Consider the following 15958-nt stretch of genomic DNA (forward strand, 5'->3'; position numbering starts at 1 on the left):
ACCCCGTTTCCTCCCCTCCCTGTCACAGGCTCGGTGACCGCAGAGGTGTGAAACAGACCCAGGACCGGGAAGGCCTGGCCTGGTCCGGACAGAGCAGGAGGTGGTGCCAGGCCACCCCCACCCCCCCTTCCCGCCCCCGCCAGCGGAACCACAGCTTCGCCTCTGCCCTACCCCCGTGGGGGGTGCCTTTCCCTGCCAGGCCAGTTCTGTACCTTATCTTCCAAACGCACTCCAAAACAGACCCCACGTGGGCTCTTGCTGGGTGTCCTCATGTCCCTGCCCCTCCCTTGGGGACCCCCCCAGCCCTGCTCCCCTCATTGCTCAGCCTAAGTTAACACCTCTTACCCCTTTGGGAGACCCCTTCGCCCAGCCAGGAGGCCCTCTCCCCCCACCTCCCACATGGGCCTCGCAGGGGGGCTGCGAAGGGGGAAGCCTGCAGGCAGGGGGGCGGGGGGCGAGCCCTGAAGGCAGGTGGGCTGCTGTCCTGGGCACAGAGCCAGGCTGAGAAACAGGACAGGGAACAGGAGGACCCGGGTTCTCTGGCCCTGCAGCCCCACTGCCCTCCCCTGGGTCCAGGCTTCAACCGCTGCCTGGGCTGCGGGACTCCCCCTCACTCCGGTGCAGGCCTCCTCTGCCCACCCTCTGCCCTCCATCAGCTCCCTGGGGCAGCCAGGCCTCTGCCGGTTAGAGCCCTGGAGCCCTGGCCCCTGGGGCGGGGAAGGTGGCCAGCACCTCGGGGACCTCCCTCTAGGAAAGGCAATCACAAGGTGTGGAGATTTGCCTGCCCATTTGGTAGGGAAACTAGGCTTTCTGGAAACCAGGGTCTGCACATCCAGGCCAAGAGACGGTCCCTGGGGCCGGGGTGGGGGAGGGGTTTTGGGTTCCTCTCCGCAGCCGCCTGGCCTGCCCAGCACGCTTCCTGCAGCGGGCAGCACAGCCGGAGTCACAGAGCCCCTCTTCCTCCCCTCCCACCACCCTGCCAGGGCAGGAGGCACGGTGCGGGGCTGTGTGGACGTGCACGTGGACCGCCGTCTCCCCGAGCCCGTGGTGAGGCCTCCGCTCCCCGGGCCCTGCCGCCGGCCGGCTCCCTCGGTTCCTTCTCCAGCACCGGGCCCTGAACTCCATCCCCTCCCTCCCAGGCCAGCTTCCTCCGCACGTGCTCTGGGGTCAGCAAGGTCCTCCTGAGATCCCTGAGATCCCCCTGGGCCTGACCTCGGGATCCCGTGCTCTCTGCCTCAGGCACAGGAGGGCTCCATCCCCACCATTTCTCCGGGCAGCGGGCAGCGAGGTGGGGTGGGGAGGGGGAGCTGTGGTTAGGGCCCAGGGAACACGCAGACCTGTGACCCCGCGGGGGTAATGCTTACACTGGCCACAGGGCAGGATGGAAGAGAGCCCGGAAGGGAGGGATCGGTTGGCTGTGATGCCTCAAACACTCAAGAAGCTGGAAAGAGGAGTGTCCACTGGTCCCAGGAGCTGCAGGACGAAGGCCCACGGGCCCACTGGGCCTCAGCTGGCCACCCAGCCCCTGGCAGTACAGGTGGGAAACGGCAACCCAGAGAGGGCACAGACAAGTCTGAGGACACACAGCACAGCAGGCAGTGAGGTCTCTCCTCTCTGGACTCCCCACAGAACTGCGGGGCTCCTGCTGCTGTGTCAGGACAGTGACCTGGCAGGCTTGTTTCCCGGGGTCTGAGAGGCACAGGGGCTGCGCGTGGCCCGGCTTCTCACCCCATTCCTCTCGAGGGAAACTGGCCCAGGATGAGTCACTGGCTCTGTGTCCCTGGGGCTTGCCCAGTGGCTGGCCATGTGGGAGCACGCTCACTGCCCAGATTTCCCCTTTTGGGTAAACAGCAGCCACTTCCTCCTGGGTTGGCCACTTCCTTTTGGTCACTGGGCTCCAAGAGGCTAGAGGGGGCAGACCCTGCGGCCCCAAGCAGGCCTGTCCTAGACATGGGGAGGGGGGACTACACAGGCTGGACCCTGGCCACAGGATGCGGACGTCCAGCTAGGAGACTTGGGGACCTGAGCCACGGAGGAGGGGCCACGAGGGAGGGCCCAGGAGCCGGCAGAGTCCCCGCGCACGACGGCCTTGAGCAGGGGACCTGCCTGGAAAGGATGGGAACTGAAGCTGCGTTTGTTCAGCATTTTACATAAACTGACTGAACTTGCCCAAACAGAGGGTGGGGGGGAAGTGCAGCAGGAGCCGAGATAAGGGCTGTCCTGTAGCCCCTTCGACCCCGGTGTGACACAATGCAGGGTGTGTTTCAGGAAAAAAGTGTCTTGGTTGAGGGAGTGGACAGGGCTGGTGGCCTGGGAGAGGTATAGGGGGTCGGGAGGGGGTCGAGTGGGTCCTGAATTCTCGGCCACGTCTACTCAGCGGGGCTGCAGGGACAGGGACTTTGCTGAGAGGTTGTGGCCACTTTGTCCGGCTTGCTGGGGTCCCAGGACAGTGGGGGCCACGTTCAGGGCCTGGCCAGGGTGGTCTGTTCTGTAGACTCTGAAGGCCCAGAGCCCTCGGCCAGCTCTCAAGGGGCTGACGAAATGTCTGTAGCCTAAAACAGATAAACTGGGGCTCCACGAGGAAAAGCAAAATCCACATTAATACCCATTGAATCAGATGTCCACAAGAAGTACCGTTATGGCAATGTCACAGTAATCCTCAACACGTCAGTTCTGTTAGGGGATGCGGCTGGGGTCAGCAGAGTGGGCAACTCCTGACCTTGGGGTCGTGAATTGGAGCCCCACGTGGGGCGTACAGGTCACTCAGAAATAAATAAACTTCAAAAAGAAACATCACTCCCTTTGAAAACAATGCGTGGGCTGGATTTCTCTCTCGGCCAGGGCGCCCACACAGACGTGGTGATTGCCAAGAAACTGTCAACCAGACATAAAGTAAAATGAATTCCTCACAGTCAGAAAATACCAGCATCATGATTATACAAATGCCTTCAAACATTTTTAGAGCAATGTTTACCATAGAATGTGGGGCATTTTAATGTGTTGGATATGATGTGGGATGTGGCCTGACCCAAGGAAGCCGGGGCTAGAGGCGGCCTCCTCCCTTGCCAGGGGTGGCCGGGAGGGACAGCGGGCTCTGGTGCAGGATGGTCAGGCTGGGGGCCCAGCTTGTCCACTGAGAAGCACAGACAGCAACTGCCGAGGAACGGTAGTGGTCCCTTGTCCAGTCCCATCTGCCCAGGCTGGGGACTCAGCCCTGTGTCTTCCTGACCCTGAGCCGATCTCAGTCTCTGCAAGGTGTATCTGGGCTCAGTTCTGTCCTCGGGGACCACAGGCCACGGCCACCCGCACTTTTGCACAGCTGGCTCACAGAGCTGAGGACAGTGGCTGTCGCCCCTCCTCCCTGGCCTCCTGTGCACAGAGCTGCGGCTACACAGATCCCGTGCTCCCAGCCGGTCCCCTTTCCATGGGATTTCCCAGTCACATCCCCCCCAGCTGCCTCACCCTGCAAGCTGGTTAGTCACTGCTCCTCTCACCCACAGGGCGAGGCCCAGATCCAGCTCGGTTTCCTCTCTCTGGAGGGCGGCTGGCCCCACTGCTGCAGGGCTCCTGCAGGGCACGCTTGGTCCTCCCTGTGTGGGGGCTGGGCCACTGCTGGATTCAGTGCCCCCCCCCCCCCAAAGCTACCTGCTCAGGACATCTATGTTAACTGTACAGGTCTGGAGGGAGTGCCGAGCACTGCACCTGTAAACCTCACAGGAACAACAGTACGAGCTGTATGATCACATTCTACAGATGAAGATGCTAGGCTCAGAAAGGTCAAGTGACCTAGCCAAGGTCACAGCTCTGGAGAGCGGCAGAGCTCCCAGATGAATCCCATCTGCCTGACTCCAGAGCCCACCCTCCACACCGTGTGTTTGGTGCTCAAAGAGCACCTGGGACATGAAGGTGGGGTAGCAGCGCTGTCGCCACCTGCGGGACTGCTGATGGCCCCAGGCAAGGGGTGTCCGAGGGTCAGCGGATCCCGCGCTCATGTGTGGCTGCCTGGGCCGGGAGGCTCACTCGGCCCGCGTGTCTGAGTGGGCGACTGGTTCGGTCCCCTGTCCATCTCCGAAAGCGAGGCCCTCCAGCTTCCGTGCTGTCCTGCCACGCGTCTGGTGAGGACACGCAGAAGGAAGAGGGGTATTGCTTGGATCTGGCCCCTGAAGCGAAGCCAGAACCTTCTCTCCGTCCTTCCGCGGAGCCGCAGTCCGCACTCGGCGTCACATCAGGTCCAGGCGCCGGGGCCGCTGCCCGGCAGGTCCCGCTCGGAGCTACACCTGCTCCGCGGACCCCCGCGCCGCGCCCCTGCAGGCCCGGACCTCCCGCCGTCGGCCAGGACGCGCCTCTTCCCCGCCCCGAGGCGCGGGTTTCCGCGGTGTTGCTGCGTCTGCCTTCCCGATCCCCCCGACCGGTGAGACCGTGCGCGGTCCGGCTCCCCGCGCGCGTTCCTCTCCGCACCGCGGCCCTGGGCCCACGTGCTCGCGGCGGGCTCGGCCCGTCCTTCCTCGCGCTTCCTCTTTCGGACGACGGCCAGTGTCGCGCGGTCGTGGCGCGTCCCCCGCGTCCCTCCCGGAAGGGCGCGCGGCACAGGTGCTGCGGGCCTCGGGCTGCAGGTGCGCGGAGCCCGAGCGCCTCACGGGCTCGCGCCGTGACGGCGGGACTACAAGTCCCAGGCTGCCTTGCGCGGCCGCGGGCCGTGCGCAGCGGCGGGGCGGGGCGGGGCGGGGCCTGACGCGCGGGGGCGGCGCGGGGGCGCGGGCGGCGCGGGGGCGCGCAGGGCCGGGGCGGCGGCGGCGGCGGCGGTGGCGGCGGCGATGCCGGGGCCCGGGGCGCGGGCCGACGAGGAGGAGCGGGAGGGCGCGGCGGGGGCGCGGGAGCCGGCGCGGCTGTGCGGGTACCTGCAGAAGCTGTCGGGCAAGGGCCCGCTGCGCGGCTACCGCAGCCGCTGGTTCGTGTTCGACGCGCGCCGCTGCTACCTCTACTACTTCAAGAGCCCGCAGGACGCGCTGCCGCTCGGCCACCTGGACATCGCGGACGCCTGCTTCAGCTACCAGGGCCCCGACGAGGCGGCCGAGCCCGGCGCCGAGCCGCCCGCGCACTTCCAGGTGCACAGCGCGGGCGCCGTCACGGTGCTCAAGGTGGGAGCGGAGCCCGCGCCCCGCGCCCCTCGCCCCGGCGCCCCCTCCCCGCCTCGCCCCGGCGCCCCGTCCCCGCCTCGCCCCGGCGCCCCGCGCCCCTCGCCCCGGCGCCCCCGTCCCCGCCTCGCCCCGGCGCCCCGTCCCCGCCTCGCCCCGGCGCCCCGCGCCCCTCGCCCCGGCGCCCCCTCCCCGCCTCGCCCCGGCGCCCCGTCCCCGCCTCGCCCCGGCGCCCCCTCCCCGCCTCGCCCCGGCGCGCTCCGGCCCCGGTGCCCGCCCCTCACCTGGGCTCCCCCACGCGCGACGCGGACGCCCGGCGCGGCCCCTCGCGCCCGGGGGCTTCTGGCCCTACCGAGCGCCCGGCCCCTCGGTGCTTCCGCTGCCGCTTCGGGCCGGGGGAGGGGCGGGCTGACCCTGGACCCCTGGCGGGGTGCGCTTCAGGGCCCCCACCGGTGGTCGCCCGCAGTGCGCGCCCCGTGGGGCAGGGGCGTCGGCGACGGTCGCGCAGCCTGGAAGCGGCCGAGCCTGTTCTCCTGCTCCTTGCTTTGCTGGGGGACGTGGGAGGGGGCTGCGCCCGCCAGGTCTGCGTGGCCGGTGCGAGGCGTCCTTCGTCCTGTCGCACAGAAACCCCGCGTGGGACGTCCGGCCGAGGGGCCGGGGCTAGAGTCACCAGTCGTGGTCCTGGTGCCCCGCGCCTCCCCCGGCCTTGCCCCCCCCCCCTCCCCCCCCCCCCCCCCCCCCCCCCCCCCCCCGTCCCCAGGGGCCCTGGCGCTGGAGCTCACACCTCTCTTCTGGCCTGGCTCCCTGCCTGGCTGCTGGGCGCCGCCACCCGCGTCCTCAGGCTGGGCTCTCTCCCCAGTGGCAGGGCTGGGCTGGGCTGGGCTGCGGGGCTGGCTCTCCAGGCCAAGCACTGAGCACGGTGGGTGTGCCTGCTTCCCTCAGCCCTTTGAGCCCCCGATGTCCCCGAGACCTCCCCGAGCAGGGTCATTCTTACAGCCTGGTCAGCTCAGCCGCTGCCACTCAGGCCCACTGTGATTCCCGGGTCCTTTACGGCCCCCTGTGCCCTCTGTGGGTGGGGGCAGACAGCCTGCTTCTGCAGGGTGCACTAGGACTCCGGCTGACTTGGAAACAGTTGGTGTAAACTTGGGAATGACTCCAGGGAGCGCACAGGGCCTCCTGCCAGAGAAAGGCTTGTCCTCACTGTGCGCGCAGGCCCTGTGTGTCAAATGGATTTCCTGTGGAATTGTTAGTTAAAAGAGAAAAATGGAGCGTCCTGTTTCAGGTTCTCTCAGCCGACTTTGGAGCTGTCTGTCCGTCGTCTCACGGGCAGAAATGTGAGTCATGGAGGCACGACCCCACATGGGGCTGGAGGATCGGGCGGGGAGGGTGGCGGGAGAGCCCAGTGGGCCGGAGCTCGCCTGGGTCTGCCAGCTCCCACCCCTGTGTGTCCCAGCCCCCTCTGGTCTAGGGGGATGCGCGCCTTCTTGTTAGGGGGTTGTGAGCAGTCTGGAAGTGCGGGACTGTCTGGCCCAGCGTAGGCCCTTGTGCGAAATGACGAGGAGCATCTGTGGCCCAGTACGTGGCACAGCCGAGTAACAGAGTGTTTATACAGCAGAGAGCCGGAAGGGCTGACAGCTAGTACTGTCCACACGGCAGACGCGTAAAACGGGGCAAGGAGACGGGACAGGGGTTTGCCTGTGGACGGCACCAAGGATGGAAGCGTCGAGAAGCTCCCACTGTGGTCTGTGCCGTGTGGTGAGTGGGGAGTCGCGTGGGGTGATGAGCCCTGGATTTAGGATGGACTTGCCGCATAGGAAGACGGGCAGCAGGAGTGGGTCCTGCTGGTGTCCGGTGTGTTTGCAAGTGTTTGTTTCTAGGACTGGGTGGTGGGTGCCCCAGGGCACTTTCTAGCATTCTGTCGATCTACTTGTAGGTTCAGAATATTTTTAAAAAAGGAAATCCGCGTTCATGTGGAGTCCTGGGTGACGAACATGGGAAGTTGAGTGTCACGGGATGCCCGAGGCTGAGGGTCTGCTTTACAGAAACGCTGGGAATGGGAGCGCCGGCAGAGCTTTCCGGAAGAAGGGAGCTGAGGAGACGGCGGGGTCCAGAGCAGGGGCACACTCTGAGAGGATGCGTTTTGGTGTAGGGCGTCCCTTTTGAGCCGCAGGAGTAAAACTTGCGTGGCGGTAGAAGTGGGGGTCCGCCATTTAGCTTCCTTGTCACCTGTCAGGTCCTGTAAGCGTTAATGCTTGGCTCCAGGGCTCCTCGGCCAGGGGAGCCCCTGATTTGCAGCGGGGGGTCTTAGCGTAGCCCGGGACTGAGCCCAGCTCAGGCTTCAGCTGGTCGCATATCGTTTTACAGATACCACATCCCGGGCAGATGACTTATAAAGAAAAGAAAAATCAGCAATTTCCTTCTTGCATTATCATGTGTTTCTTGTTTTGAAGCGTCTCTCGGATGCCTCTGGCACAGCTGTGGTTTCGCTGGGCTTTTTCGAAACGTTTTACTACTTGAGTCTTAATGAAAGCTGATATTGGAATTTCTTGCTAAGCTTCTCTGTTGCTGAGCTGGGGGATCTGGTCCAGCGCCGTGTTTTGCAGATGAGGGCATGGAGGCCAGAGAGGGGCTGGGATGTGCCTGAGGTCGGGGAGCCAGAACAAGACTCCTCTGAAGGTTGGGACTCCGGGAATAGCGAGTGCCCGAGGTGTGGGGTAGGTACTGGCGTGGGAACATCCGTGGTTTGGGATGAGAGAAGGTTTGGTGCTTTTCCCTTCACTGCATTTGATTTCTGTCCTTTCCACGCAGCAAACAAGCATCAGAACACTCGGAAGTTGCCAGGTGGTCAGGCCGAGGCCAGCGGCGCCGGGCGCCGGAACGGGGGTGGGGAGGCGGCCCACTGGGCCATCCAGGGGTGTGAGGAGCAGGAGACGGTTCTGGAGTGAGGCAGGCGCGTGACTGCCGGGGTGGTAGGGGAGCTCCAGCGGGAACCCGCCTCCCCTGCTGGGTCTCTGCAGCCCAGGGACAGCCGAAGAACTCCCCGCCCTCCACCCCTTCCCTGAGGCCGTTCGGTGCTCAGAAGGACTTGGGGCGGCTTCTGAGCCGCGGAACTACCCAGTCACGCACGCTCAGTCTTGGCCCAGTTTTCTGGGAAGGGTGCGCATTCTCTGCTGTTGAAACGGCTCCCAGCTTAATGACAAACATTTCTTAGCTTGGATAATCGTCGCGTGTCCCCCACAGAAGAGGGCGGGGAGCTCTGCCTGCCAGCGCCGGGGTCCTGCCCAGCGCTCCCGACCAAAGGCTCCCCCTTGGGTCCTCTGAAAAGTCCTCCCCACCGCGTTGTCCTGACTCCACTCCTCGCGGGTCTGTTGGGTGTCCCGGCCGGGGCCGACACGAGAGGCCAGCGCAGCGCCCTTCATGCTCACTCCCCGCGGCTTGCCTGGTCCTGCTGCCTGGCCCCGCGCGCCTTATGCCGGGGCCTGCACCCCACTTCCTGGAGTTCGATCCCCAGCTTCCAAGCAGCTTCTGCACAATCTGGAGGGCGCAGATGGGGGCTGCCCAGTAAGCATGGGCTTTGGCACTCTGGGACGGTGAGCCAGACCCTCCAGTGTATCCGGAGACCCTTTCCCCTCGGGGCACGCACAAGCGCCTGCTGAACCGAGCAGGCATCAGCTCTGCAGGGAGGGCGCGGCCTTCCCGGAGCGCAGAGGGTCCTGATCTTCCGGCTGTGCTGGGTCATGCCCCTGGCCGGACGGCGAGGACCACGGTGTAGCTGCGGTGAGTGTTGGACATCAGGGCCACGCGGGAGATATTTCGGGTTCGCCATCGCACAGTCGGCGACTGCTCTGCTGTCACAGCCCAGAAGCCGCCGCGGGGTGAGCGTAGCCGTGTTTCCGAAACTGGAATTTCACGTGATTTTCACAGGGCGCAAAACACTGTTGTTTCCGTTCTTTTCTAACCACTTAACAGCGTAAACACCGTTCCTGGCGTGTGGGCACGTTCACAGGCAGTGGGCCGGGTGTGAGCCCGGGCGGTGGGTCACGGACCCGCGTGTTTTGGGGGACCTGCGGCCCTTCTCTCTCTCTCAGCCTGAGCTGAGGCCCTGGGCCTACAGGCAGGCCAACGTGAGCCAGTTCCTGCCTGGCGGGGCTCTCGGTCACATGGGGAGACAGACGGGTCACAGCGATGGGCGCCTTGCCGCGTGGGAGGAACGAGGTGCGAGCGCGTGTGACGCGTGCGACGGCACCAGATCCTTCACAGGGGAGGGTGGGACGGACTTGCTGAGGTGTGAAGGCTGGGCTGGTGTTGACCGCACCAGCGGGGGGGGGCATGGCCGGCGCAGACGTGTGTAGGCGGGAGTGCTGATGGCGGGGCTCGGGGATTTGGGGGGCAGCCGGGGACGAGGGGCACAGCCTTTAGAGGGGGAGACGGTCGGGGCCAGAGCCGCAGGAATCGGCAAAGAGTTCTAAGCGGAGGTTGAGAGGTTGTTTCCGAACAGAGGCAGGTCCTGCCCGGCTCTCATGTCACCGCGGAGGACCGTCGGGTCCGGTGGGCAGGGCTGCGCTGCGGACGACAGACTGGCAGAAAGGCCCCAAAGGACGTGGCTGTGAAGGTGGAACTGCCGTGGCCCCTCGCTCCTTAGGCACTGCAGGGGGAGTGGGGTCTGGGGGGCCGCTCGGGGCGGCCCGCGTGCCCTGGGCCTGCCCTGCAGGGTGGACTGCCCGCCCCAGAGCGCCCCTCGTGACCACCCTCCTCACATGCCTGCCGCCCCCACCCGCGTCACTCTCGTGCACGGTGCCAGCTTCCTTCCCGTGCGGGGGCAGCTGTTTCTTGAGAAACGGGGAGGGGCCCCGCACGTTCAGGCTTGAGGCCCAGACACCAGCTGCCACCGCCCTGAGGTCCCCGAGGACTGGACAGGTGTCCTCACCCGGGCGCTCTGCCCACAGACTTCCTGTGTGGTCAGAATGGCATTCAGACGCTAGCCTACCCCCAAGGACAGGAAAGACCCCCTTCGTGTAGAGATGACTCTCTGGTTGGGGGTAGTCGTGTCTCAGAGAGCTGTGTAGTCGGGTGTGAACAATGGCGGAGAGGCCATTTGCCTGCCTGCTGTCGGCCCGGGCTTCCGTGGGGCTTGGCCGCCGGCCCAGAGGGAGCCGTGGGAGGTCATGAGTTTGGGGGCTGCGGGACTCCTGATGGCCCACCCGCCGCACACCTACCTCCCTGCAGAACCCCGTGACTGGGGCACTCTGGCAGCGCAGGAGGAGACGCCCCCGGGGAACCTGTGGACCCCACAGTTGCCCCATAAGATGCGGCTTATCAGGTTGCGCAGGAAACCCCAGGGGCACACGCTGCCCTGAGGTGGGTCCAATGCTGTCCAGGTATCTGGGCACCGCATGCTGCCCAGGACAGCGATTGTCTGCGGCTCCACACTGTGTCCAGGGCGTGTAGGGGAGGAGGTCAGGCAGGCCGTCGGCGCTCAGGCCACTCTGGCCGGCTGAGTGGGTTCCTACGAACCCGGGAGGTTCGCGGGGTCTGTCCGTTCGCTCCTGCCGCTGGGTAAGTGGTAAGCCTTTCGCTCTTCCTACAGAGAGGGCAGCCGTCTTCCCGTGCTCGGAGATGACAGCGCGGGGACTTTACAAACACGCCGGCACCTGACGGCCTCGTGGGGAGAGTGTGTTTGTCGGCCTCATCCACGTGGGGTGTGACGGTCCGAGGCTCCCCGCGTCCCGACCCGGGGGGCCGTGTGGCGTCTTCCCAGAGGAATGAAGAGGAGGAGAGAGTCCCGTATGTCAGGACTGGCTTGGATATGGCCCAGGCCAGACGGCTGTGGTCTCTGTGACCGTTTCTGTGGACACCCCAGAGATGGGAAGGCCTGGGCTGTGGCTGTCAGAAGTGCTCCCTGGAGAAGGGGGGCTGGGAGCCGGGAGGTTTGGGTAGAACTCGAACACTTAGAGCCTCTCGCGCCCACAGACGTGTCCCCGGTCCGGTGGGAGTCTGTGTCGTCATTCGCTGGCCTTTCTCAGGTTGACCGCGTGGGGAACTGGAGCCTGGTGGGGAGGGGTCCAGAGCTGCGTCCTTGGGACCATTCCCCGAGTCCTTGTGCCCCTCCGTGGAGAACTTGTCTGTCGGATAGCAGGCCTCGCGGTGGACGGGGTGCATGGGGTGGGCGGGCGCTGCCCTCGGAGCTGTCGATCCTGGATTAGAGGCATGATTTTGTTTCCCTTCCAGCTCTGTGATGTCCAGCTCTGTGTGTGGCCGACAAGCTGGCCTGACTGTCCCGGGGCACTGTGGCCAGTAGGTGCAGCACCTGGCGGGGTCTGCAGCACGAGGTCCTGGCAGGAGTCAGCCGTGTGCTGACTCTGGCCTCGGGGGGTGTGCCCGGCCTGCTCGGGGCTGTGACCGGGGTGGTGTCGTTAAACGTGGCTCGGTGACTTGGAGGAAGTCCGTGCGCACTCTAGCTCTGGGGTCACTGTCCCCGAGTTGGAGCTGAAGGGGCCGTGACCCGAGGCGTCAGCATGAGGGAGCAGGCCCTCAGCGGGGTGGTGGCGGCTCTGACACCGGGGCCGTCCCTGGACGCACGAACCCAGCAGCTCTGCGAATGCAGTCCGCGTTGTGTTTCTGCCCTTGGCCGTGATCAGTGGGCTCGTGCAGGGCAGGGATGGACCGGCCCCAGACTGACCGTCCACCCGTCTCCTCCTGTGGCGTGTGGCTTCAAGACGCGGAGTCCCGTGGGGGCCGGACACCAGCGGTGCAGGCGGCGCACTTCCGGGAGGCATTGGCTTAGCGGGAAGTGCGGGTCACGTTGGGAGTCCTCCCTAGGGCGGCTCGTGTCGGCGGGGACAGGTCCCAGCGGCTGGGCTGTCCTGTGGCTGCCAGTGAGCCGTGCCCACCTGCCTGGCCACAGGGTTCGCACTGCACCCCCCACATCCTGGCCTGCGGCGGCGTGCTGGCAGAGTGCCCTCGTGGCTGGCGTCCACAGGAAGCATGTTGCTCAGAACCGTGAAACAGGAGAGAGGCCTGCGGAGCACACACACGGCGGGCTCGCCCCAGAGACCCCGGTGCGGCTGTAGAGCCAGGGTGCACCCCGGGAACCCACAGCGTAGGATGCCCCGACCCTTCCGCCACAGCCTGCGCGCCTGTCTCTGGGGACTGCTGCCGTCCTGGACTGCGGGTGGCTGCGCCCTCCCCCGCCAAGAACCCAGCGGCCCCGTGTGGTCACGGTTCCCCGTGCAGACTGGAGCTGGCGAGGCCGCGTGGGCGAGGCCAGTGAGGCGTGAGCCCGTACTCGGGGGAACGCTCTGTGGTTTCTGTCTGCCCGTCTACTTTGCATTCTGACTTTCTACCAGCAGCGGTTTGGGGCCCCCAATCCCCCGAGGCCCTGAGGTCTGGGTCCCCCATGCCGGCTGCTAGGGGCCTGGGCTGCCCCGAGTGTGGGCGCTCCTCTGGGGGCGTTCGGAGAGTGTTACCCCGTGTAGCTGCTGAGGACTGCCAGAGCCCCCAGGCTTCACCCAGCGAAGGGAGAGAGGCAGGATGACCCAACCCTTTCCTGAGACACGGCTCAGCCCGAAAGACCGTTAGAGACTAGCGTGCCTCCCAGACGCCCCGCAGACTAGCCGGAAGGGCTGCGGACCTCGGCTGCCACGCTCTCCTGCCCCCGAGGTCTCTGGCGGGTGGAGCTTGGCACCCCCGTTCCTAAATCTTCACGGTGCGTGGAAACCTCCTGGCAGGGGTGCTGCGGGCGGCCCCCCAGGCTGCTGGCTTTTTTCATTCTCTGAGCTCGCAGAGCTTGTTGCTTACAAGCGTCCTGGGGCACAGGCATCCTGGCTGTTCCCGACTGTGACAGCAGAGCTGACGGGGCCACGGGGATGCAGCCCCGTGGTCTGTGGGGGGCCACGTGCCCCTGTCCTGCTGTTGGGAGAGCGGAGCGGCTCGAGTCTGTCACCTGGCCCAGCCCGCGTCCCCGGCCCTTGTCTTTGGGGCCCCTTTCCTGCACACGTGCGTCACCTTGTTCCGTGTCTGGGTCCCCTGCTCCCTGTCCCTGTCCTTGCCTCTGCTCGTTCATCTTTGTGAGGCCCCCGGACGCCAGCAAGGCACCAGGACGGAGAGCTGTGTTGGCGGATTTGTTTGTCCAAAGAAGGGGCCTGAGTGGTCACGGGGAGCCTGCCGACTTCCACCTCCCAAGCGGGTGGCAGGGGACACCGCTCCGGGGGTCTGTCTTCTTGCTCAGCCTTTGAGACGGGTCAAGGTCCCAGGCGTGTAACTGCTTTGGTAGAGAATGTGAAATGCCGATGTGGAGGTCGTGTGACGACCTAAGAGGTACGTGCGCGCAGCCGCCGCCGGAGGAACGGAGGGCCGTGTGGACGCGTGCGCAGCAGCCTCCGCTCTCCGCTGTCCGGGGCCCAGAGGTCACACCTGGGTCCCCGTCCTGGTGTCTGCCACCGGCTCACATGCAGGGCTTCACGTCCGCTTCGTTTGAGATCTTTCCAGGCCCGTGACTTTGAAACATTCAAAGGGCAGTTTAGAACCTAAAGTTATTAACCAGATGTGGCTATAGTCTGTGTTTCGTCTGAGTTTTGTGTCATCGGGCTGCTGCCGGTTCCTTGTTGCTTACAAGCGTCCTGGGGCACAGGCATCCGTCTTCAGGGTTAGGAGACAGCATTCCCTCCCTACGAGTAGCCACCGCGTCCTCTTACGCGACACGCCAAGTGAGGTGTGCATGGGAGCCCACCCCGTGCGTACCCTCCTCTCCGTGGCTCTGCCGGGAGCCCAGAGTCTGCACCCCACATGGAGGACAGGGTGCTGTGTCCTCACATTCCACAGGATTGGTTCTGGGGGGGCGTTTGGGCTGGGTGTTGAGCGAATAGGAGCTCGCAGGCGGTCGCTGGTGCAGCAGGAGCCTGGGCTGTGGGAGCTGAGCCAGCTTCTGGGGGGGACGGGGGCGGGCCACTGTCAGTGGAGCGGGGTGCGGGGTGGGGTGCGGCACGCGGACACCGTCAGGGAGTCTGGAAGCACGGGGCCCGTGTGACTTCGCCAGGTCTGGGGAGGACGCTGAGGACAGCTCGCTGCTGCGGGGCAAGTGGACTTGTCAGGAGAGCGCAGGGAGCGGGCGTGGCGGGACAGATGGTTGTCACCCTGCAGGGCCTCTGGGCTGGAGCGCGGCTTCTCCTGCGCGCCCTCCAAGGTGCTCCTGTTGCCCCCTGCGGTGTGTGTGCGACACATGTCCTCGGTGCGGGATCGTGGCACCGTGGGGACCCGTGGCCACGCTCGCTGTGACCCCGTGCAGCCGTGCCGACCCCAGTCCGTGTCCGGGCAGAGCCGGCGTCCTTGCCCAGAGCCCGGCATGCTTGGCCCTCGAGGACAGCTCTGCGGCTGTGGGTCCTGCTGGGGTGCCGGCAAGATGGGTGCGGTCTTGGGCGTGCATTCCCTCCTCTTCCTCATGAGACCGCAAGGACCCCAGGCTCCGGCTGGATGTTCACGGAGCCACCCACCCACCGGGAGGTTGTGGGGGACGGTGGAGACGGGAGAGCAGGTGCGGCTGGTGTGCTGCCGCCGGTCCTGGCTGGCCGCACTGGGCTGCTTGGCCCTCAGAGCCGCCGGGGGGCCGAGTACGTTCCTGCCTTCACTCGCGTCTGCCCAGGGGGCATCTGGGCCCCGCCGCTCTCGGCATGCTGTGAGCCCAGACGTCAGGTGCCTGGCCTGGTCCTGACACTGGGGTACGTGGACGGCTGCCTGACGGCTGTGCGCATCCCATGACCACGTGTGCCCGCGCTCAGTCCGACGTCCGGCCCGTGGCAATGGCGCCGCTGATGGTGTCTTTTTTTTTTTTTTTTAAAGATTTTATTTATTTATTTGACAGACAGAGACCACAAGTAAGCAGAGAGGCAGGCAGAGAGAGAGGAGGAAGCAGGCTCCCCGCTGAGCAGAGAGCCTGATGTGGGGCTCGATCCCAGGACCCTGGGATCATGACCCGAGCCGAAGGCAGAGGCTTTAACCCACTGAACCACCCAGGCGCCCCAACCGCTGATGGTGTCTGATGCTGTCGCCAGTGTGGGGCGCACGTCACAGTCTGTCGTGCTCAGTCGTGTGAAGGAAACTGGGCTGGGGGACAGGAGAGCATCGGGAAGGAGTCACAGCGAAGGGCGGATGCCGTCCCATCTGGTGGAGGGCTGGCGGTCCGGTGCTCTTTCTCCTGCGTCCCCAGAGTTGCACGGCAAACCTGTTGTTGGAAATAAAAGTCTGCGATGTGCTGTGGGTTTGTTTTTTTTTTTTTTAAGGTTTTTATTTATTTATTTGAGAGACAGAGAGCACAAGCAGGGGAAGTGGCAGAGGGAGAGGCAGACTCCGTGCTGAGCAGGGAGCCCGATGCGGGACTCGGTCCCAGGACTCCAGGATGATGACCTGAGCGGAAGGCAGACGCCCAACCGGCAGAGCCCCCCTGGCCCTCTGCTGTGGTGTTTGTTAACGAGAGAGCGGGAGCCCCCAGGCAGGCAGGAGTCCTGGTGGTGGGCCCCCTCAAGGGCGGCGGCGCCCACCTCTGGCTCCTGCAGGCTGTTGGCTCTCTGTGTCCGTTCGTCGTTTCTCTGCCACTTCTGCATGTGTCGTTCGGGACAGAGGGTTTTCTCTGTGCCTTCCTTGGTGGGAGTAGAAAGGTCTTTACATTCCAAGAGACTGGGACTGTTGCACTAGTAACTCCCCTTTGTTTCTGGGGAAAATAATCAGCCCGGCGGGACCCGCGCCTCCCGCCTGGAGCTGACTCCTGGGCCAGGCCACGTGTAGGAAGCAGCCCTCAAAGGCCTGTCCCTGGGCCTTCTGTCTGGGGCTCA

The 15958-nt window shown here is 65.3% G+C and overlaps 1 protein-coding gene across 5 annotated transcripts in view; it reads left to right on the top strand.

Moving 5' to 3' along the window:
* The first annotated feature begins 4784 nt into the window (after nt 1–4784).
* TBC1D2B (TBC1 domain family member 2B) overlaps nt 4785–15958 on the top strand; it is a 59766-nt gene continuing 48592 nt past the window's right edge. For 4 of the 5 annotated variants that reach the window (XM_045067327.1, XM_045067329.1, XM_045067328.1 and 1 more), the window contains exon 1: nt 4785–5138. In XM_045067327.1, coding sequence (XP_044923262.1) covers nt 4815–5138 — 324 coding nt within the window. In that variant the 5' untranslated portion in view covers nt 4785–4814. Of the gene's footprint in view, nt 5139–6272; nt 6470–15958 lie in introns of those variants that run through there. The other variant, XM_004763608.3, reaches the window with a different exon arrangement.

This window comes from Mustela putorius, unplaced genomic scaffold (genome assembly GCF_011764305.1).
Source record: "Mustela putorius furo isolate JIRA1106 unplaced genomic scaffold, ASM1176430v1.1 tig00003875_pilon_pilon_pilon, whole genome shotgun sequence".
Lineage (NCBI taxonomy): Eukaryota > Metazoa > Chordata > Mammalia > Carnivora > Mustelidae > Mustela > Mustela putorius.